The 24,803-nt window shown below is 34.8% G+C and overlaps 1 protein-coding gene across 3 annotated transcripts in view; it reads left to right on the top strand.

Moving 5' to 3' along the window:
- Prkg1 (protein kinase cGMP-dependent 1) overlaps positions 1 to 24,803 on the top strand; it is a 1,167,449-nt gene that overhangs the window by 426,531 nt on the left and 716,115 nt on the right. For all 3 annotated transcript variants that reach the window (XM_021720211.3, XM_005340332.4, XM_078042034.1), the window contains one exon: positions 20,594 to 20,707. In XM_021720211.3, coding sequence (XP_021575886.1) covers positions 20,594 to 20,707 — 114 coding nt within the window. The remainder of the gene's footprint in view (positions 1 to 20,593; positions 20,708 to 24,803) is intronic.

Here is a 24,803-nt window from a genome sequence, read left to right as displayed (position 1 = left end):
GGGATTCCATAATCTCTTCTGAGAGCAACCCCCACCTCAGTGCCCTAAAGAGCCTCCCACTAGGCTCCACCTCTTAAAGGCCCAACCACACTAAAGCCCAAGTATAACACATGAACCTTTGTGGTAACAACATCCAAACAATGACACTGTGAGGAAATTGCAGTGATATCCAGTAGAACTTCCTGAAACGATAGACATTTTCTGTGTTGTTCAGTGTGATAAATACTGGTCACATGGAGTATTTAGGCACTTAATCCGTAGCTAGTACAACTAAGGAAAATTTTATATTTTTAATTAACTTGCATTTAAATAGCCTCATATAGCAACGAGTGCCCATACTGGAGGGCACAACACAAGAGAAGTGTTCTTGGAATACACAATAAGGAGATGAAAAATAATTGTTGCTCATCATTATCGTGATAATCCATAAAACAGTATGTTAAGAGCTTAAATCTATCATAATCATCATAGATGAGAATAGGCACATTTTTCTTCCTAATGATTCATTTTCATAGAGTGAAAATTATGTTAATAAAAATTAGCCTTTGATAATCATAAACATAGCCTGTCAAAGGAGCAGATACTATAATTATTACATAACCAAGAAAAACATTTTTCCGATATTCTAGTTTACAAAACTTGGTATAATAAGCTACATGTCACCTTTAGGTAAAATATAACAAAAAACAGTGAAGCAAACTTTATCACAAGGGACATCTCATCAAGTAGTTAATTTGTAGAAAAATTTCATTTTTTCAATTTGAAAGAACAGATGGCCTATTCATTAAAATTCAAAAGAAGATAATTACTTGATTCCAGTATTTTTAGCAAAAGGACATTTTATAACATTATGTTTAGAAAAGACTCATAGGTCTTAAAATGCCTTGTGTGACTGGACACACAATTCTCCACCACCTCAAACCGCCTGAAAGTTAAAAATAGCCACTTAACTCTTCAACATTAAAATACTCACTTGAAAAGAATTGCTCATCTCTCCAAAGAAATATCTTCATATTAACCTCTAAACCATGCTGAAATATTCAATCAGTTAGTGTTCGTCATTTTTGTACCTGATGCTCGAAACAGGCGAGGGACATGTGAAAAGATTGCACCTGCCCCTAAGAAGTGGAATCCATTGGTGAGTGTCAGTTGATTCAAATATCCTGAATTTCCTTCCAATTTAGTGGTATTCTGTAACTTTTTTTCCACTTAAATAGTTCAATAAAGGTGGGTATTTAGTGATAACAGAGTATTCAAATGATGAATAATTCTGCATGGGAAAATCTGCTATTGACCCACCCATCTGTCTCCTGTACGATGATGTTCATTCTCAAAGTTTGTTACCATTCAAAGCCAGAATTTCCTTTTTTTTTTTTTTTAACCAGAAATGTTCTTCCTACATGTAGAAACATAAAATGAAAGAGAAGTAACATATTTGCCTAATTTGTCTGGTTGCTGAGAAGCTGAGAATGAAGCATATGCTTTATTATTCTGGCATTCCTCTTCTAGGATCTATTTCTTCCTCTTAATTCTGAGTTCTTGGCTATCTCTTTAAAGTTGATTTTTACTATAATCTGTCTCAAGTCTTTTTAAAATACATTTTTTAGTTGTAGATGGACACAATATCTTTGTTTTATTTATTTGTTCTTTTATGTGAATCCTGAGGATGGAACCCAGTGCCTCACCACCTAGGTACAACCCCAGCCCCCATCTCAAGCATTTTTAAGAGGTACATAATTTTCAATTTCTAAAAGGCTTTGGTTTCTACAAAGCACTTAAAAGCTTTTGCAAATTGTTATAAGATTGAAAAATATGAAGTTTACATTTTCCCATGAACCAAATTATATAAAAGAACCTTGTCATCTTAAATTTTAAATCAGAAGAAAACATCTGTCCTCACCCATTAGATTTGATTTTTGTCATTCAGTTTCTGTTGTTATTTTATACAGTTTTGTTCTGACATATTTTCTTTATTTGGACATTACATTTTAAGAAGGACTACCCCTTTGCCATAGGCATTTCCAAAAGTCTCTCCTGACAATCTTATGATTGAATTAGAGAAAATGAGAAATACCTTTTAATGTACATTTGAGTCAGCTTTTTTACCTTTATGACCAAAAGATCTGACAAGAACAATTTTAGAGAAGGACATGTTGATGTAATGCTCATAGTTTCAGAGGTCTCAGTCCATAGATGGTTGACTTCATTGCTTTGGGCCCTGAGGTGAGGCAGCACATCATGAAGGAATGATGTGCAGGAGAGAAGTAGCTAAGGCATGGCAATCAGGAATCAGTGACCTACTTCTTCCAGCCACAACTTACTGGCATACAGTTACCACCATGTTAATACATATCTGTAGATTAGTGCACTGATTAGGTGAAGACTGTCATAACCCAATCATTTCTCCTCTAGACTTTCTTGCATTGTTTCACATGTGAACTTTTGGGGACACCACATATCTAAACCATAACATTGCACCCCTGGCCCCCAAAAGTATATGCCCATATCACAATGCAAAATATATTTAGGCCACTTTCAAGAATCATCACAGCCTTAACAGGTCCAGCATTACCCAACAGTCCAAGTCCAAAGTCTCCTCTGATACTCATGGCAAAAAATCTCAGCTTGAGCCCCTATCAAAAATCAAAAGCAAATTACATATATCCAATATACAATAGCATCAAGTAAACATTTTTATTCCACAAGGGAGAAATAGGGACATAGAAAGAAAGGATAGGATCAAAGCATAACCAAAATCCAGCTGGGCAAACAGGTTCTTTAGCTCCACATCCAGCATCTAGGGCACATAGCATTATGATGTTCTCTCCAGAGAACTTGTGAGCCCAGATGGCCTCTCTTTTGCCTATTTCTGCTTGATTCCCTTAGCTTTCCTCAACAGACATCAAACATTAATGACATGTTTTTATCTTGCATGTCTCTACTGCAGCTTTTGCTTACTTCTTACATCTTCACTCATCACCCTCCCAGGGGCAGCCCATGGGGACCCCCAACACTGCTGCACTTTGCCTGGCCTCCCAGAACAATCTTTGAAATCGTGGTGGAAGCCTCTATGACTCCCTAACTTCAGTATCCTGCAGCCCTGCTGAACTAAACATCACATGGTTGACATCAAGGTCTGTGACTATCCCAAGCAGTAGCCTTGCTGCTTTGGAGCACAGTTATAGCAGCTTCTGAGTGCCTGTGTGACCGAGTATGGTAAAACAAATTCCCTGTGCCCCACCAGTCTCTTCTCAAAAGCGTTTTTATTTTTACATTCTTGAGCCCGAGATGAATGTGGTCTTGCCAATTTCTGAGATGTTCCAAGCTATCTTTCTTATTGTCTCTGAATAAAGTATTTAGCTTTTCTTTAGTGGTTGTAGTCTCTTTAACAACCACAACTTTTTAAGCCCTAGTTTTGCTTGCACTTTTCTGGCCAAACTGCAAGTTTTCCAAATCGTTCTGCTCTGTTTTCTGCTGATTATCACAGTAAACTTGGCTAAACACCTCCATTAGTATCCATGTCACACCCTGAATGCTATGCTGTCTTGAAATTTCTCCTGCCAGATTAATTAGTCCATTACTGTTAAGTTCAGCCTCATTGAAGGTCTCAGGACATGGGCAAAATGTAGACAACTTCTTTGCCAGAATGTAAAATGAATGGCCTCTACTCTAATTTCCAAGAGAATCCTATTTCTCCTCTGAAACATCATGAGCCCAGTCTTCACTGTTTGCAGTCCTGTTGGCATTGTGGTCTTTTGAGCTCCCACCAGAATCATCCATTAAAATCTGCTTAAAACAATTTAAAACTTTTCCAGCTTGCTTCTCTAAAGTTTTCAAAATTATTCCCACAAATTTCATAACACTCCAAAAGCTTCTGAATCACATGATCAGGATAGTCCTAGCCACAACCTCACTTTTGGTACCAATTTCTATTCTAATAAGTTTTGTTTGCTTTTGATTTGTTGTTGTTGTTGCTGTTGCTGCTGCTGCAACTGTGAACAAAAGACCTGACAAGATGTTTAGAGCTCATGGTTTCAGAGTTCTCAGTCCATAGATGGCTAACTCTACTTCTCTGGGTTGGAGGTGAGGCAGAGGAAAACAGCTCAGAACATGGCAATCAGGAAACAGCTCCACTCACCAAGGACAAAAGATAAGCCCCAAAGGCATGCCCCATGACCTAGTACTACAGCTGTACCCACCTGCCTACAGTTACCACCCACTTAATTCATATCACCGAATTAAGCCATTGATTAACTTACACCTCTGATAACATAGTCATTTCACTTGTGAACATTCTTGCATTGTTTTAAGCATGAACTTTTGGGAGGACACCATCTATCCAAACCCTATCAATATTTGCATCCATAAACTCCATGCTCTCCACAGCAGTTTCTCCTTTGAAAGGCAAATAGTTTACCCTGGGTGATCATCACATAAGGACCCACACACTGTAAAGGGAGAAGGCTCATATAGTAGTACAAGACTTTCTAGAACTGTTGGGGCCAGATGTTCCAGGGTTCATGATTTTAGAATGGTAATATAGTACATATGCTATATGTTATACAACATTCCCATTGAGTCTGAGCATCATCTGTAACCAAAAACATTAACCTTTCTGTAGCTAAATCTACAAATAGTCACTAAGTGTGTAAAGGTTGTAAATACCTTATATTAGGTTAGGTCAGATTTTAAAGCCAAATGAGAGAGCAGATAAGTAATTATGGGCTTGATAGTGATATCATTCCCAGTCCAATCCCCTCCTGTAACTTGCCAAATTGATCAGTTCAACTAGACCTTTGGACTATGCATCTAGGAATCCATGAAAAAATATCAACAAGATTTGTTATCCTTTTAGGTTGAGTTCTGACCAGTTTCAGCTATTTTAAAAAGTGTTCTCCTCATGGCCTACATAAAACTACAGATAATCAGAAATATGAAACTGTTTTTAAGGCTTAAACTTTCCACCTGCTCCTTTACTGTATTATATCCTATTACCTTAAGTATAATTCTTCCATTCCATAATACACCCTCTCACCATTTAAATTTTTTCTCTTTTATCCAACCATTTCTTCCTCTTCACCTACAATTTCTATAGTATTCATATTCTGTCCACTATATACCACCCCTTTCCATAACTGGATAAAATGCATGGGGCTTGGAATTTGTCTAATTTTCTTCAAGAATTTATAACTAAGTTCCTTGCTACAATTGCTTTGGAAGATTTGACTGCAGCATGCCAGGGCAGAATTATATAAAGCTGAAACATATCTACTTAGAATATTCTATTGATCATTCTGTTATCTTCTAGCACATGACCATAAAACTTGAAATTATAAATGGCTGCTTATTAATATGTATAGATAATCATTATTCAACCTGGATCTGATGTCTTTGAGGATATCATATATATTAATACTGGGCATAGAACAAGACTGAAAACATGTTTCCTGCCTTTCAAAAGCATAGAATTTTTTATTGCAAAGATAGTAATTTTTCCCCATTGGGTGAGAATCTGTTTTTACTATGGTCTGTGCATGTAAGTGTGTCTGTCTCATCATAATTGTGGATCTTCTGTGGAGGTTTTTCATCTGTCCTTGCAATTCATTTTGATACTGTAATGATGTCCACATGATGGGGTTTACTTTCCTCTGAAATTCAACCAAATTCTTTCTTGGAATTATAACTGTATTTTCTACCTGAAAGATCTAGAGTCATTGATCTTATTCATTTGTCAAATAGATTTATTGAGTGTCACTCTGCAATATTGTTCTCAATAGCAAACAACAAATAACAAGAAAAAAATGAGATTTATCTCTGTGCTGTTATTTTTTTAGTGAACTAAAAGCATACGTCTTTGGTACATCTCAGTGACTTTTTTCTTTTTAGAAAATAGAAATCTTAGGGAGATCTGAAAAGGCTGCCCTGGAACTTGCCATAAATTTTTCTTACCTAAATTTTCATTTTAAGAACACCTTAGTTGTAACTATGAGTTGCTGATCAGTATTGTAAAAACACATCTACTGCTTAAATTTATTTGAAACTGAACATATAGTGGTGAGAAATTTATGAAAAACATATTGGTTTTTATGTTAGTCACATTTATGAAAGAATTCTTTTAAAATATATATGTTGAGAAATAGCCTCTTCAACAAATGATGTTGGGAAAATTCAAAATCCATATGTAGTGGAATGAAATTTAACCCATACCTCTCAGCATGCACAAAACTCAACTCAAAGTGGATCAAAACCCTTGGAATTAGACCAGAAACCTTGTACTTAGTAGAAAAAAATGATAAGACCAGTACTCCAACATGTTAGCTCTGGAACTGACTTTCTTAACAAGACTCCTAAAGCACAAGAAGTAAAATAAAAAATTAATAAATGGGAAAGCTTCAAAATAAAAAGCTTCCTCACAACAAAGGAGTGTGAAGAGAGAGCCTACAGAATTGGAGAAAAATATTTTCCAGATACACCTCATATAAGGCATTAATTTCTAGGATATACAAAAAAAACTAAAAACAAAAAAAAAAGGCCCAATAAATAAATGGGCAAAGGAACTAAATAGGCACTTCTCAAAAGAAGAAATATGAACCGGCAATATATGAAAAATGTTCAACATCTTTAGTAATTAGGGCAATGCAAATTAAAACTACAATGAGATTTTATCTCAGTCCAGATAGAATGGCAATTATCAAAGAATACAAGTAAGAAAAATGTTGGCAAAGATGTGGGGGAAAATGTTCACTCATTATTGTTGGTGGGACTGCAAGTTGATCCGATCGCCCTGGAAAACAGAATGGAATTTCCTCAGAAAACTTGGAGTGGAACCACCATTTCACCCAGTATTCCACTTCTCAGTATATAACCAATGTATCTAAAAGTCAGCATGCTAAAATGATGTTGCCACATCCAAGCACAATTATAGCAGCACAACTCACAATGGCTAAGCTATGGAGCCAACCGAGGTGCTCTTTAACAGATGAATGAATGAAGAAATTGTTGTATTTATACATAACACAATATTACTCATCCATAAAGAAGAATGACTTTATGACATTTGCCAGTAAATGGATGGATCTGGAGACTATGATGCTAAGTGAAATAAGCCAACCTCAAAAAATCAAAGGCTGAATATTTTCTCTAATAGGTGGTAGCTAGCACAAAATAAGGGGTGAGGAGAAGAGAACTTCAGTGGATTAGGCAAAGGTGAATGAACGGAAGGTAGGGGAAACGGGAAAAGAAAAGACAGTGGAATGAATCTGATGTAATTTTCCTATGTGAATCTCACCATCATGTACATCCAAAAGACTGGGATCCTAATTAGAAATAAGATATTTTCCATGTTTGTATAATTGTATCAAAATGGAGTCTATGTCATGTGTAACTGCAAATAACCAATAAAATTAAAAAATATATGCTCTAACATAAACACTAAAATAATACTTTTAAAAAAGGAAATCAAGATTTTTGTTAATGGAATCTCAATCCACTTAACTTGCTAAATGATGACACATTATTATTTTATTTGGTACAGTATTTCCCAGAACTCGTTTTAGCTTTCCACAAACCAAAATACTGCTCATTTTAGCAACTAGATTTTAGCTGTGGTCAAACGTGCTTACTGTCCAAAACAGAGTTAAATAGTCCTGTGCCTCTACTGCTTTTTCATTTCTGCAGGATGCGTTAGCGCAGGAAAAGTCTTGTGATTTTGCTGTTTTGTAATGAATAAAATATGTGGGAAATGTGAAAAACTTATGGAAGTTCTTTTGTCTTGGTCTCAGCTGAACAGCATTAATTTTATTCTTACTTTATAATCCTGGAGATATCAACTGGCCACATGGCATCTTTCATGGATTCATACTTTTCCTGTAGAGACTGAGGACTTCAAAGTTTGTTAGGAAAACATTAGAAATAAAGGCCCAGGGCTAGCAAACTTAAACAGTTATTTTTTCTTGGGAGGCTGCAGTGATTTACAAGGATTTGTGTTTTCCTAATGACTAAGCATAATTTAAAACCATATGTACTAACATCCTTCTATATTAGCTTTATTTTCTGAATTCTAATACATTAAATGCCAGAGTTTTCTCATTTGGGTGTAAGTTTTATATCCTAATTTCTGTCAAAACTATTTATTTAGATTAACATCTATTTTATATTTTAGTAAGTTAAAAATCCAGTGTTATCTTCTTTGGATCTATTCCTAATCATTACCCTATCTTGAGGCAGTGGGCCAAAATTTCTTTTATATATTTACTTCTGGGAATGGAGTGTGGTAAGAAAAAGCTTACAAGAGAAAAAGGGACCAGAACCTCAGATGATACTTTCATGTGTTATTGATATAAGTCCATGGGTGAATAAAAATCTAGACAAAATGATAGAAATATGGGCACTAGTACCACATAAAGGTATTGGATTCAAAAGATAAATTATTTGGGGTATTTTGGGGTAGGGACAGATACTCACCAATGGTACCAAGTCATTAGTAATAATATTTTCCTAAAAGGAATTAATTCTTTAATTCATTATTGCTCCAGGCTAAGTAGAAACTCATGTTTAAAATGTTTTAAACCTACTGCATTTTATTTTAACAAGTTTATTAGTAATAGAATGGAAAAGAGATTCACATTAATGTGTTAAGACAAAGTTTACTTCGACATCCAAGATAATGTTTATGCTTTTTCTTTCCACTAAAGCGTACCTGATTTATGCTCTCCTTTTTATAGCCAGTGTATCTAGTTTGCTTTCATTTTGTGTTATTATATTTGTGCTAATACAAGCAAAATGCTCCCTCATCCCTCTTTTGACCAAAGACATTAATAAAATATCCCTCTAAGGCAAAAGGCAAACCATATGGCCAGGGAGCCAATTAAAGTTAGTTGACAAGTGGTGAGAAGGAATCCATGATGTTAGGTGTCTAACAAATACTGCAACTAATGAGGATGACTGGGTATTTTTAAAATCTACTTTCTCAAACAAATTCTGAACCACTAGTCATTAATACTATGGTAAGATTCTATGAGGAAAAAAAATATGAAGTAGTACTCTAAATAAATTTCAATCCAGAAGAAACATACATAAGGGAATATATATCAAAAATCGGAAGACAGCATGAACTAATAAATAGCTGTAGCTATACAAATCTTTAAAGTTAGTGGAAAAGCTTTTATTGGAGTATTGGAAGGGATGAAACTCTGAGACTGATCTGAGGATGGCTTTATGAAGTTGGCAGTAGCATGTAGAAGGAAGGCAGGCACTTGGATGAGCGGAGAGACAGGACAGCTTTTTTATCATTTTTTTTTAATGCTCGTTATTTATTGTGGCAAAATACCACGGAAATCTAAGAGAATGGCAAATTCAATGATAAAGAAAGTTCTTTAATTTTTGTAGAATATTAGAAGTTTATTCATCTAGTCTGTAGTTCGTAATCGTCTGTGTGTCAGGAATGTCTTTGAAAGTTTGATGCCTGTGGTCCTCATTTCAGAATATTTTTTATTTTTGTCTTTTTACCTTCCCCCAGTCACCCCCCTCTCTCAGTGGTGCTAGGAATCAAATGGATGGCTTCAGACACAGTAGGCAAGTGATCTACAACTGAGCCATATCCCCAACCAGAATATTTTTAGGTACATAAAATACAGCATTTTGGATTACCCAGGAAACTAATTGTATTGGAAACTGGAAATTAAAATTTTTTTAAAAATGTATGGTTCATTAACAGATGTTTATTTTTATTTAACACATTAATAATAACTGTCATTGAGTTTGAAGGGGCAATGAAGATAAAGTATAATTAAAGACATGGTAATATAGCAAGAAAATGTAATTTCTATTGGTGACAACATCACAAGTACTATATATTAATATGGTTTATTTCTATGGAAATGCTACATTTCAATTAGAGGTTAGTAAAAATAGAGGTTTTCTTTTTTTCTTTTTTTTTTTTTTGCACCCATTTAAGTTCACAGATCCTTGAATTCTAGCCCACCCAGAATCTCAGAACTTGACCATGGTTTTTGAGTAACAACAGAGTAACAAAAATTGATTCAGTTTCAGTTAGAGAAGTTCTCAGTTTGTGGTAGGACTAGACACTCATTGTTAGCAACTCGGTTTGACTCCAAAGGAACTAGTTTGAATTTCTTAGTGTGTGGGGGGGTAAACTTTATCAAAATAATAGTAAAGGGTGACTCTGTTCTTTGTGCAGTAAAGTTTGATAGTAGAGAGTTCAGGAAAGAAGCTGTATTGGTTGTCAATGAAAACATAAACTATAGAGTTTCAGTTAAGGAATGAATTTTATTATGTGAATTGAATCTGCTCATAGTAAGCATTTGTATCACTGATTGTGTGACTTAGTTAAAGATGATTTGGTATTCTTTTTCATAGAGAGTACAAAGGGATGGACAATATATTTTTTTTAAATGAGGTCACAGCTGGTGCAGAGTATAGCTGTAACAGTCCTAAAGGGAATAGGAGAAAAGTTATTGGAGGAGGTGTGAGAGACCAATGAATCTCTGATTCTTAAAAATTCTCATTAGGGATATTATGTGATGGAATTAGTGACTTATAATTGAGCAGTTACTATGTACCTGTGTTAAATCTTTATTTTTAACAACATCATTGAGATAGTTCACATCATGTAATTTACCCAATTAAAGCAGTCAGTTTAATATCTTTTAGTATATTTACAAGATTGATTGTCCATCATCACAGCCAAATTTAGAACATTTTCCTTATCCCAAAAAGAAACTCCACACCTCTTAGCAATCACCTCTTGATCTTTCTACCTTCCTCACCCCCCACCCCCACCCCCCACCCCCCCGCCCAGCCCGAGGCAACTTTACTTTTTTTCTCTACTGTGCTTAGGCTCTTCTGGACAGTTCATATAGATGGAGCCATACACTATATGCTTCTCATGATTGGCTCATTTCACTTAGTGTGTTGTCAAGGTTCATTCACCTCAAAGTCTGTATCAGTAATTCATTTCTTATTATGGCTGAACCCTCTGTATCTTGTTCATCAGCTGATGAGGCCCTCTATACATTGCTTTTTTTCTACAATTTCCTATGACTGCCAACTAGATGGATGCTTAGCAGTTTTCGGCTTTTTAAAATATCACTCTGACTCCTCTGAATCCTGTGCTCAGTGGTGCTAAAAGATGGAGGTACTTATTCTCCCTATGTGTAGTAACTTTCAAATGGGGTCCTCTCACTCCCGGCCTACCCAGTCCATCTGTACAACGGCTTTTGAGATAATAAATTCAACAGCATTCTTTCTCATCTTTTTATAGATGTTCAGGGTATTTTGTGGCATACATGGTTGTTACTTGCTTCTGTGTTTTTCCCCCTCCACTTCCTTTTAAAAATGTGAAGACAGATAAGTATGAGTTATATACTCAGGAGAAGCCCAAACTCATGTAAAAGGGGAAAAAATACATATATCAATTCGACTGCAGATATTTTAAGTTGTCAAATAAAAATTCTCATGGTGGGAAATGTATTTTACCACTGTGAAAGTTATAGTAGAGTAATACATGAAAGGAAGTTAGAGTGTAGACAGACCCTCAGCAAGAGGAGTGGGAGCTAGAGACTCTCAGTTACTTTTTTTTTTTTTTTTTTACCCCTTCAGGACTGTCTAGGTAAAGTAGTTAAAATAGACTCCTAATAACTAATATCCTCATTTGTTCACCAACGAATATTTGCTAACCTCCTACTATTTATGAGCAGACATGGCAGGAATTGGATACTTCCCCCCCTTATGAATGTGCACTAATATTTATAGAAAGCTTCATCACACACAAGTTCTAGCTCATGAATTTCATATACTAGTCCTGCAAAGCCATAGTTATTATCCCCATTGTACTGATGGAAAAAAGAAAAAAAAAATATCCGAAAGGTCCAATGTGTCCCTCAGCTCAGAGGACCAGAATATCAACTTCTGACTCCAAAACTCCCTTTTTATTCCTTATAAGGACCGTTGTGAAGCTAAGCAAAAGTGTCAAATGAAGTGGGGGTCGGGGAGCAGACACATGATCTCTGATTGAAGGGACATCCCCTTGTTGACAATAGTGACTTTTCTAATAGCTTGAAAATTACGTGAAATTGGATTAAGTACCCGTTTGACATCTGTGAAAAGCTGGTGCTTTCCTAAGATCGCTGCAAATGCCTGAGTCCTTCGTTTCTTATTAATTGTGTAATTTACATAATTACTCCAAATCTCCTGCTCTCCAACTCCCTCCTGTCACTAATTCTTCATATCCTGGTCCCTCTGTTCTTTGGTGCATCTAAGTAATGGATTATCCCTCAAACTCTTCACACAAAAAATTACTCTGAAGCAAACTACTAAAATTAGCATGGAGGGATAGGGCATTTATTCTGGCAATTAATAACTTAATATCACTTTTACTAAAAATCCTTCATCACTGCTGCAGGAGGCCTTTCTCCAGTTCTTGCCCAGAACCTTTCTCCTTTCACCACCTGTTTTCTTCATCCCTTTGCTGTTTCCCACTCCTAAATTTTAGGAACCATGACTTTGGGGCCTGCCTTTCCTTCCTTAGAACTGATTCTCAAAGTAGTTTATTTTTCCTAAGCAATAGGACATTTTCTCTCTAAGAAATGTTCTTAACCCATATATTCTTCATCTTACTACCTGTATTCTCTATTTCATTACTCAGAACCCTATGAAATAAGATATTATTATTCCAGATTTTTATGGAGGGAATTGATTGATAAGGAGTTAATTTATTCAAGATTTTCTGGGCGGTCAACTGGTGGAGTTAGGATCTGAAATTCTCAGAGATGTGTGGGTAAAGGATACTGCTTTAAGATCAGTAAGAGGTTTTTTTTTTTTATTTGTCTTCTTTGGAAATTTCTGTGATTAATTCGATTTCAGGTGACAACTAGTAGGGAAATTATTCAGGAAAATAGCTTTGTGGCTTCATTCAACCCAATGGCAATATGGTTTACTTAAATATTGCAACCAGATGTTACCCTTTCATTCAACTTGGAATTTACATCGGGTGGAGGTTAAAATGACAAATGGTGGAATTCAGATTTTTTCTTTTTAAATGTAAGTATTTTATACATGCATGGAGTTTACTTTACATCAGAGTTTCTCAGCTCTGGCATAACCAACATTTTAGGCTGACTGATTATTTGGGAGGGCACAGTCCTGCGCTCTGTAAGGTGTTCAGTATCCTTGGCCTGTTCCCTGTGAATGCCAGCAGATCACACCATTTCTGACAGCCAAAGATGTCTCTAGACATTGCCAAATGTACCCCAGAAGACAAAATTCCCCCCAGTTGAGAAGCACTGCATGATGTCATCAATTATCCCAAGGTTAATATTAACACATAAAATCAAAATCACATGAAAGCTGCCCATAATCCGAGTGATAATACTGCTCTTGCCATTTTCCTGACCATAAAAATCTACAGAAAGACCCAGGCATTGTTTAGACTAATTAAAAGTGATCAGGTATTAAGGAAATAGAGTAGGAATGCATTTTACATTGTTGGAATTAGGTTTAATAAACTTAATTAAGACAAATAATCTGTTCAACTGTCATTTATTCAGGGATGATTATTCTGTTTTCCTTCTTTATAAATGCTTATCTCTTCTCTGGCCCATCTTTAGCTTTCCTCATTACTGGAAATTGATATCATTACACAAATACTTATGTAGTGCTTTCTGTATACTTTAAAGCACTAGGGTTCCAAAACATAATATATAGAAAAATTATAGAATCACAATGCTGGGAAAGGACATTGTGAAATCTTTGCAGAATCCTGTTCAAAGTCAGAAAAATGGATGACCCGCCTACAATAGGTTGGGTATGTTTTCTTTAAATATTTGCAAGAGGATAGAAGTGCTTAAATATAAGTTGTTCATTCCAGACTTTCATTCTGATTTTTCTGATGATTCTCTATACCCAAATTGCTTAAATTACAGTCAGTTTTCTCATAGAGGTTGTGTGTGTGTGTGTGTGTGTGTGTGTTTATGTTTATGTATGTGCTATGACTTCAGAATTAGAAACACAACAAATGAGACAGAAGTGAAGTTCAGATATCTTGAGGTATGGGTTCTTTCTCTCTCTCTTTCTTCTCTCTCTCTCTCTCTCTCGCTCTTTCTCTCTCTCTCTCTCTCTCTCTCTCTCTCTCTCTCTCTCTCTCTCTCTCTCTGAGATTTTAGCTTTACATAGCTCATTTTTATTAATATGTTATATTTATACATAATATTGGTGTTCATTTTGACATACAAGCATGGAGTAAAATTTATACCAATTTAGTTCTCAGTCCATTTATTTTTTATTCTCTCATTACTGAAAATAATTTATGACTTTATTCTCTCATTACTGAAGATAATTTATGACTTTATTTTATATGCAACATATATTGTCTGTTGAAATTAGTGTAATGAAAAATTATGTCAAGTGTGTTTATAGTAGTCATGACCAGAAAGGAAATCAGATTTGCCTAATTGAAGGAGAAGCAGCAAAGATCCTCAGTTATGTAGATTCAGTCTCAACTAGTCTCTTGTACCTCAGATTCTTTCCTATTCCATTTGGATAACTGGTACTTTATGTTCCCCTTAAAAAACGATTTACTATGATGTCATCAAAGAAAAGTGCCTTCTTGGAATGGGAAGTTTGGTCCTAACTAAAATATTATAAGAACCTTAATGGTTATAGCAATTATGAATATGAAAATAGTTGAGAAAAACTCTTTCATGTATATGTCCAGTGAAAAACGAAAAGCAAGATATATTTTCCACTAGAAGTGGATGAAGAACACTTTGAAAGGAATACATAATACTAAAATAGGGCAGTCTCTCACGGGCTGCTATGCAATGGCCAAAGAATGATTTTCAGACATCACGATTAATCCTGTGATGGGTTAGCATATCTTTATGGAGTTGAAGTTCAGATCCAGGGAGACCAAATCCATTCAGACTGGAATGCAATCTTAAACTGATGACAGATAGGCCTGACACCCTGCCTTTCTTTAATTGAAGAACAAACTTGCCTCTCACAGTGGGGATGTCCTTTTCCTTCTTACACTGGCTTAAGAAAGACAGATATAAATGACTGACAAATGTGGGTGTAAGGCAGATATCCAAGTTAATAGTTTGTCCTTGGGAACACTTAGCCCATTGCAGCCTTGTCACTTTCTGCTTTCTTCCCCAAGTGACAGCACCTCGAATCTAAAATGATCCCACAAGTCAGGTCTGGTCAAATCCCTAATCCATTAAGAAAGAAGATCCATAGATGAACTTCATCTCCCAGAGAAAAATCCATGCTGGTGACAACACAGCTTAATCTCCAGAATGCTGGAAACTCCTATTAAATTTAGCATCTACAGCAATCCTTTGGAGGGAACACATAATGTAAAAGTTATGGTCTCGAACCTACAACATCATTAAAGTAGTCAAACAACTTAGTGGATGGAAGAGACAGGAGGTGTTGTCTAGATAGAATCTTTGATATAATATCTGTCTCCTTTTAATGGCCAGTGAACTTGTCCTCAGTGTTCCAACCAAGACTGTTGGAACTCAGCACAGTGTTCATAATTAAGTTATTGCCAGTAATTCTATTTTTGCTTGCCAGTAATAAATCTCTAAGCTAATTCCCCAACAGAAATCCTATGACACAAAACAAGTTCGTTTAAAAAAATAATAATAAAACCCAACAGGATAAACAAAGTAAGGCGATTTGGGATCCCCTTGTAAACTCTGTTTATTTATGGGATCTGTTGATTTTTATGAAAGATCAACAAGAATGTAGATGCTTTATAAGGATCTGTTAGCACTTAGCATCCTCCAAGGGTAGTGCATATATAGCGGTGCCAAAAACCAGAAGGCAGATTGATTGCTGCTCAAAGAGACAAGATTTAAGACTTAGCTCATTCCAAATCATAAATAGGCATATGGTACCTGAAGTAGAGTTAAAAATATGTTCAAGTTACTGTGATACATCTTCCAGTTATTCAAGGCAATGGCAGGAGTGATGGAAGAATTTAATGAAACTATAAATAACTCTTTTAACCTCTTCTCAGCCACCCGTCTTGAACAACTTCTCTTGGACAAACCACTCTAGCAATTTAGAAACATCCAAATTAAAATGATTTGAAAGTTTCTTTGTTTCCTCCACATAGAGATGGTGGCAAAAGGCATAGTGAAAATATTACAAATAGAGTATTATCATCTTAAAAAACAATAGGAGGAGCAAAAGTAGAATGTAGAGATTAACTGGAATATCATTAGTTTCCCAACTAACAGTTCTGAGAGCCTCTAGTGACTGTTGACTTTGGTCAGGGAAAATAATAATATAAAAAGTCCAGGACTTTACCAGAATATTCTGAATCTGACTTTCTGCTACTCTTTTTCTAAAAATCTTTGATTTGAAATCAAACATATTTGAGAATCCAATTGATGTATTAAAATAATCATGAATAAATGATGATGAATCTCTTCTATGTCTTTAAAGCAATAGAAATCACATCAATTAATGATGATCTGAAATGAGTTCATCAAAATGCATTCTTAAAGTTAGCAACAAATTATATAAAAACCTTTAAGCTGAACCTTTCTAGGTTAGGAATAAGCCTCTGGCAAAGCATACAAAAATTCAGCCTATGAAGTAAAGAAGTGCAATCAAGGGGAGTGGCTTCATGACCGCCTAACACTATGGAGGAAGTTTATTAAGCTATTGGGTAGGACTAGGGCTGCTGGTTTTTGCAGTAAACTTTTGGCTGTCTTATTTCTTATCTTTCTTAAGTGGAGCACACACTCCATAGTTGGAAATCATCTGTAAAAATTCTAATTGCTTCCAATTTTACTACAAGGCTGGTACATAAGCTTAACCCATTTCATATCAACAACTTGTCTTCCAGGTCTCTTAGAAATTGGGATACTTCTAAATGTTTTAGAAAGAATCCTCATTCATACCATGTGTACACCTGATTTTCATTTCGGCACCAATCAGTCCTGCCTCCCTGAATTACTTGTTCCTCATCTACACAACAGGTGTGAGGAAGCATAAGCAATCTGTTTGTGACTGAGAGTAACAAGTTATAAACATTGTTCCTATTTACCATTAAGATGTTTCTGTTTACTTTTTTAAAATAGTGCTTTTTTGAAGTCACTTTAATCTATCATCAGATTTCTTATATTTCCTTGACTATTGTGAATATATTGACCTTCAGTTTTTAATTTAAGTAAGAAAAGATGTTTTATATCCAAACTTCTATTTCTCAAAAATAACCTAAATACCTTTCTTTAAACAAAAATTGGATATTCTAATTAATGTGGAACACAACCTTCTGTTAGCAGCATTATTCAGACATGTATGACTAATTAGCATATATAATTTATATCCATCTTTACAACAATAATAAGTTAGACATGAGAAAATTAGGCAAATATAAAATAAGATTATGAAAATAGTTGGGAACTAGAAGTAACTTTGTGCACAAATATCATACCTCTGAGACTTTATAACCAGACCACAGTTCTGACTATAAACCTTTGCAAGGTTATAGGAGAAGGGAAAACATAATCAGTTACAAGGCTAATTGTCCATAAGTTAAAATAGGTATTATATGACTGTGGTTTTTCAGGAAATGAAGTAGCAGTAGGACCAAATATAGTACTCATGGTGGTAGAGACACACTTTCAACCTCTTAAAAGGGGAAATATCTGAATACTTATCATGATGTGATTGGTTTGTCCACAGACTTTCTTTAAGAAACCATTCAGCTAGGCTGGGTGTGGTGGCACATTCATAAAAATCCTCTTTGAACCATGTAAGGGGGTGCATGCTTGTGATTCCAGCAACTTGGGAGGCTAATGTAGGAAGATAGCAAGTTGCAGTTTATCGAGGCTCTGAGCAACTTAGGGAAATCTGTTTAAAAAATAAAATAAAATGGGCTGGCAATGTTGCTCAGTGGGTTAAGTGCCCCTGGGTTCAATCCATGGTACTAAGACAAAAGAAAACAAAGCAAAAAGAAATCTAAAACAAGAGTCCTGATGTTCCTCTTTGTCTTTTACTTAGACTGGTTATTTTTCTGAAAGGCATAACTCCTAAACTGTCCAGCAGGATTCTCAGTAGTGATCTTATTTATGCTTTAGGGTCTCTTTCCACTGAAAACTTTTAAATGTTACACTCAAAGAGACAGAGAAGCAGAGTTGTACAAAATCATTTATTTATGGAAGTTGTTTTTTAATGTTTTAAGCATTGTTCATTTTGATCTTAGTTCTATTTATAATTAATGGTAGGGCTTTAGGTCAAGAAAATTTTATAATGCATTGAAAAGCTTGTGCTATGTTATTGTAGGGAGCCCTAGGACAAAACTAGCAGCAGAAGGAAGATTACATTGAAGATTGACTGGGTACAGGTGAATAGAGAAGTGTCCAAAGACTTGCCCTTTTTGCTTGTTTGTTTTTTCAGGTAGATCAGAGTGATTTTGTGAACTTCTCTTTTCTTCTTTGGGTCTGATAATGATTTGAACTCAAAAGTTCTCTCTTTAATGCCCCCGAGAGAAAGAATCTGAAAATATTTTTTTCCCTCCATTTAAAAAAATAAAGCATTTCCCTATATGGGCCCTGATTTGTTTCTGAAGTAGGTGATGAAATATTGTTCTCCAGTGTGATCTAAATAATGCATGCCTTCATAGTGTGATGGAGAAACACAATGAAAACAATGGCAATAACAAGCGTTTAATGAGCATTTGCTGTGAGCCGGGCGCTATTAAGCATTTGTCTCATTTAATGTGTACTTAATGAAGTAAGTGCTCTGATTTCATTGACTTTACCAGTGAGGAAACTGAGGCACTGAGACATTAAGCAACTTGCCCCAGGTCATAAGGCTGGGGAGAAAACAGGTAAGTAAATCTGGTGTGACTTTAGAAGATGCATTAATTTAGCCACCATGTTAGAGTCTGGCCTGTCTCACTTTCAGTAATAAGATAAAATTAACTAAAATAAATCCAAATTGTTGGATTTACTTATTCCTGATTATTTCCATTACATGCAGAGAGGGAGCATGAGTACACAGATCAAGTATAATGTGTAAAGTTTATGTAGAATTCAACCCTTACTACTCTAGAATTCTCTCTCATTAGTACTATTTATATGAAATGGTTTTCAGGGTAGAACAATGTGCTCTTAAGCTAGGTCATGCATCACTGATACATGGATTAAGTTTTAATATTTTTATACTTAAATTTTATCTCATATTATTTTTATTATAGTTAAGACTAATATTAAACTTTTCTAAAAAAAAAAACCAAAACATCAAAACCACGCTTTCCCAAAGATTATTTAGATTAAACTAGGTTGATTTTAAAAGAGAAGGAATGAATGTAACACCAACACTCTTAAAAGCCAACTATTATATCAGGCTCACAGATAAAGGAACAATTATGAAGTCAATGCATGAAGCCAGAAGATGGAAAAACACTGGAGGGACATTACTTCTTTCTTTAATCAAGAACTAATTCTATTTTTTTTTCTTTTCTTTTGGTTACAAAGATTAAACCCAGGGGCACTTAACCACTGAGCCACATTCCCAGCCCTTTTTTATATTTTATTTGGAGATAGTATGTCGCTGAGGTGCTTAGGGCTTCACTAAGTAGCTGAGGTTGGCTTTGAACTCACTATCCTGCTGCCTCAGCCTCTGGAGCCACTGGGTTTACAGGCATGCCACACTATGCCAGCCAGGAGCTAATTCTTTCTTAAGCATTAGGCTATTCAACTGTAGACTGTGGGTAAGAAACTTGGAGGAATAATAAAAAGGAAGAGGATGAGGTCTAGAATAGACTGTGTTTCCTTTTTAGTTCTCTCCTAGTTATGTCTGGTGATGGAATTTTTAACCTACAGAGCTATGACTTTAAAAATGTATTTTCCCCTATGAATGCCATCTTCCTTACTTGCAGACAACAGTGTCTACCCAGTGTATGCTGTTTCCTTAGCCTGTTCCTTCTTTAGCATTTTATTTTCCAAGTCCTTTGTGGATGATACACAGTCCTAAAAACTCTTTTCCTTCAAGGTTTATAGTTTATTTTTTCTGGCAGTCAATGTTGGCAGGACTGGGAAACAGATAAACAGTCTTGCCTAAGTCAGATAAGATGTTTACAAATAAAAAGATACCATGAGCTGCAATTATATAATGCCCAAGGGTCACCATAATTTCCCTCTTCATAATAGCTGCCTACTCAAAATGAAAATTTCCAAGCATGAAATGTGCTCTAGAAAATGTACCCACTTAATCAAGTTTTCTCTCAGATTTCAAATAATGGTAAAATTGGAATTACCATGATTTACCAGTATTAAATATGGAATAACTTTTTATGTTTACTCTATTTATGTCCATCTTTTTCTGAGCTTAAACTGTCATCTTAAATCTTATCAGTGATGATTGAAGAAAAGAGTTGGATTTCTTATATATATATTTGTATTTCTGGTGTTACGTATTCATGACAACTTTGTTTTAATTGGTAACGTTGCATTTTTAAAATAACTATACATTGTAATCTCATATTGTAAATGAAGTAAAAGAAATGAAACATGGCAGAAAATTAAGATAACATGATTTTCTCTTGTTTTAGATGGGAAGGTTGAAGTTACAAAAGAAGGTGTGAAGCTGTGTACCATGGGTCCTGGAAAAGTGTTTGGGGAGCTGGCTATCCTTTACAACTGCACCCGGACAGCGACCGTCAAGAGTAAGCTTGGTTTCATATTTTCCAGATTCTTCAGTGTCTTCCTCCCCTAGACCTGTGAGATGATGATTTAAATGCCTCTTAGTTTTCCTTTATAATTGTGTTAATAATATTCTAATTATTGCCTTGCAATACAATCAATGTATTTGTTTTACTACTAAAGAGTGAGTGGTAATGACTACTCTTGCATAACTTAAGTTTTATTGCTGATTGTATGATCATTTTAATTGGGAAATCTTATAATTAGTATTTTAAATATGTTATAATTCCATAAAAGAGAATTAACAAGGAGCAAGACCTTTAATTTTTATTTTAATTAAGGCCTTTAAAGCCATAGGACCATATTAAAGAAATTTTACATGTCTCTGTTTTAGACTATATAACCCACATAAATTCCACTTGTTGGTTCAGTGGTTTAGAAAAAGTAAGAGGAAAAAATGTCCTTCATTTCATTCAAACATCACTGAATAAGATATATCCTGAATTCTAAAACTGCATCTGAGTGTATTTCTGTCTTCAGCTGCTCATCAAGCTGCATATTATAGCATTTTTCTTTTCTACTGATTGAGCTTATTTTAAATCGGGCAATAAAGCAGCTTGTTTCCCTAATTTTACATGTATGTGTATATATGATTTCTCTAGCAACTTTTGTTGCTTGCAAGAAGCAGCTGCAATGGTTAGAGGAAAAAAAATTATTAAAAAAAAAACTTTCCTTCTTCCTGAGTAACAATATAATGACTGTATAACAAACAGAGCTGAATTCAAAAGCCAACAGTGCAAAGTCTATTGCATCCTTAGCATGCATGTGTGTTTCATGTTTGAAAAAACTGACACGTTATCCTGTGATGATTTCAAGTATGTATTATTTTGACCAGGTCTTATTGTTAAAAGAAAAACAACAACAAAAAGAAACTGTTGGCAGAATGACAAATTATTAACATCAATTAGATGATCTGGATGCTGCTGGTTACTTTGTGCATTTTTTTTCTCTGAAAAAATCAGTGTATGATTGGCAATATGACATTGAAACAAATTCTTAAGAGCTCAAGGCTGAATGACTGACGAGGGTTCCAAAAACAGTGTTAACATTTCTTGTTAGCAAATCTCCTTTTAATAATTGAAATCACTGTGACATCAGTTGCACTGGGGTTCTTGTAGAATGGACCCTTTTGGCATTTGATTCTTGATTTCAGAAAGGAAAGTACTCTTTTGATTGATAGGTACTGCCATGTTTCTATTGGATGTGATCATTTAATTACATGACTCAAAGAATAAAATGAGGCCCAGTGAACTGTATAACAGAATCCGCTAGAAGTCTAACTCACTTACGTAGTGCCTTAACTGGAAAAAAGAGTACTTGTACTTGCAACTGCATTAAATTAAACAGGTTTTATTATTATGGTTCATTTTCTGAGAAATATAATTCTTTAAGGGAAAATAAAAGACCATAATGGCATATTTTGATTAAAATAGGCTTTCTCAGAATTGTTAATAATAACTTCTTTGTCTTAAAAAATTTAAAATTTTAAAATATTTCAATCTGTATACTGCTCATTTAATCTAATTGAAACTACTAATTTTCTGAAAGTCAACATTTGGTAGAAATATAGGACTTAATATTGTGAAATACTGAATTCTTATTAAAGAAATATTTTAAATAGACTAGTCTATTTAAATTAATTTATTGTGGAACATTTTTCATAAGATGATTGCTTTGCTTCATAAAGATAAATTTTAGTATTCAGGTTTTACAAAATGGTGTTCATCTCCACTAACCTGTATGTGCTCATGTTTAGAAAATTTAAATAGATACTATGCCTCTGATTTAATATGCAGCAGCTGAGTGTTGAATGCAAATTATAATCCTAACTATTTTGGGGTCAGAACATCCATCAAAGGAAATGAGTGATGGAGGATATTCTTTAATACAGACTCAGAGACATTTAAGTAGTGTATCTGCTTGTGTGGGTGTGTGGGTGTTTTTCTTCACAGTCCCATTTAAGATATGGAGGTTGTATGGAGAAAAGAGCCTAAGGTTTATGAAGTGCAAATGTACCTCTATCCACGTATTTGGGCTTAAGTAAGAAATGGTGTCTTTGAAGATCTATTTCTTCTGAATGTTCCCTAGGAACTGCAAGGTGTGATTAATGATTATTTGTTGTTCGGAACCATTTTGTCCTGTTTCCTCTACTAAGCAGAGAGATTGTGTATGTGACTGTATGCTGTAAATATTGTTTTATTTATGCTTAAATTAAAACTTGAAGATGAACACTCTAATTCAGATTAGATTCTATTGTGGATGCTGCCTTTATGTATTGACTACAGTGTGTAACTTCCCATGGTATCTCTTTTTTTTTTTTTTTTAAAGTAATATTTAAAAGTGTTTAAAACTTATTGGCCTTATTGAGAAACTATTGTTTCTCAGTATCTAAAATTACAGTGACTTGTTTATTTATTTATGATTATCTTGCCAATGAAGGTCATTTGTGTATTTTTCAAAATGCATTTAGGCCCTTGGATCTCATTGTCTTAAGTGTTTTTTCTACACAATAGCTTTTCCATCCTTGCCTGTTTCTCTCTCAGTTGCCAGGACTCCTGACCTCCTTTCCCCTCACATTACCCCTTTCTTTCTTGATTGAATGATGATTCTCTTTCTTTCTCAGTAGGTCAGAATGAAAATGGCAGAATTTTCATACATTTGTAATTTCACAATAGTAACTGCAGCCTCAGTAGTATTCAAGGTTCCTCATTGAACTTGCATGATTTCTTGTTCAAGAGAACACTTATTGAAATTGTATCAGGCCTCGATTAAACAAATTTCAGTGATTTCCCTAATGATAAATTTGATTCATAATACCTGTTTTTGTTTTAATTTAAAATACAGAAAATAACTTTCTTATTAAATCTCTAGATTGCCTTATGCTAAGACATAATGATAAGCTGTTCATCGTGATCCAGCTGAAAGAAGCACTGTGGTAATTTGAAGCAAGCTCTTTCATCATCTAGGAAAAAAATCAATTACCTTTCTTCTGAAAATAAATAAACACATAGTTCTGGTTATTATGATAGCACTAGGAAGAAGATCTGATACCAGGAAGAATAGTTTTTAAATATCCAAAACCATAGTGATATGGAAAGAAAAATCATGGTATGATACAGATCTATATTCATAGTCTACTCTTGTCTTATACAATAGCACCATTGATTTTTTTCCCCTGAGGAATGAGGACATAAACATATAAAGTTAACACCATGTTGGAAACAGACCTAACAATTGTCTTGAGGTTGTCAATGCCTTAAGTAGTTTCATGTTTCTTTATTAACTGATAAAAATGCAGCCAGATTGTGTCTATCCAATCATAGAAACTTTAGACCACATGAAACAGAAAAAAAATATCAGATATTAGTTGGTTTCTATGCCACCAGATAATATTAATGTCTTCCATGTTGAGTTTCTTACATTTTGTCCCAATATTTCAACCTTACATAGAGAAATAAATTTTACCACCTGTTTTCAAAACCCATCTGGGGGCAGGATTTCTCACATGTTCCTTGAACACCCCTTGCTTCCAATTCCCACACCTGGAACCAGATCATTATTATGTTTTCCTAAAGTGTCATTCCTGGTTGCGATCTCACTTTTACTACCCTCACACCTAAAGCATTATCAATTTGCACTTACCCTGGGTCTCTTAACTTTGCTCCTAGGCTCAAGGTTCCTCAACATAACAAAAATGGAAAAGTTGCAGTTATTTTAACCCTCATAATAGAAAGGAAAAGCCATCTATTTTAAGATGAGAGAGGGATTCATTGACAAACAGCCTGTGTGTGAATTGGCAAGTTGTTTAGGCTATTGTTCTGTTTTACTTGGATTTTCTACAACCGGGTTTTTATGACTATTCTGAGATTCTTATGAGGTTTAATATATTGCTCTTAACTCCATCTCTGGCTATACATGAATTGGGGTATTTTTGTTTGAAGTTAGAAAACTGAAGTCCTGTTCCTCTTACATTGGGTTTCCAATTCATGGTGCCCTTAGTAATGTATTATTCAAATGGTCCCATTCCATTTCACTCCAATAAAAACATAAGACTAAACA

The sequence above is a fragment of the Ictidomys tridecemlineatus genome, chromosome 1, assembly GCF_052094955.1.
Source record: "Ictidomys tridecemlineatus isolate mIctTri1 chromosome 1, mIctTri1.hap1, whole genome shotgun sequence".
NCBI classification, from domain to species: Eukaryota; Metazoa; Chordata; class Mammalia; order Rodentia; family Sciuridae; genus Ictidomys; species Ictidomys tridecemlineatus.
Note: the sequence above shows the minus strand (reverse complement) of the source record. Positions and strands in the feature narration are given on the sequence as shown.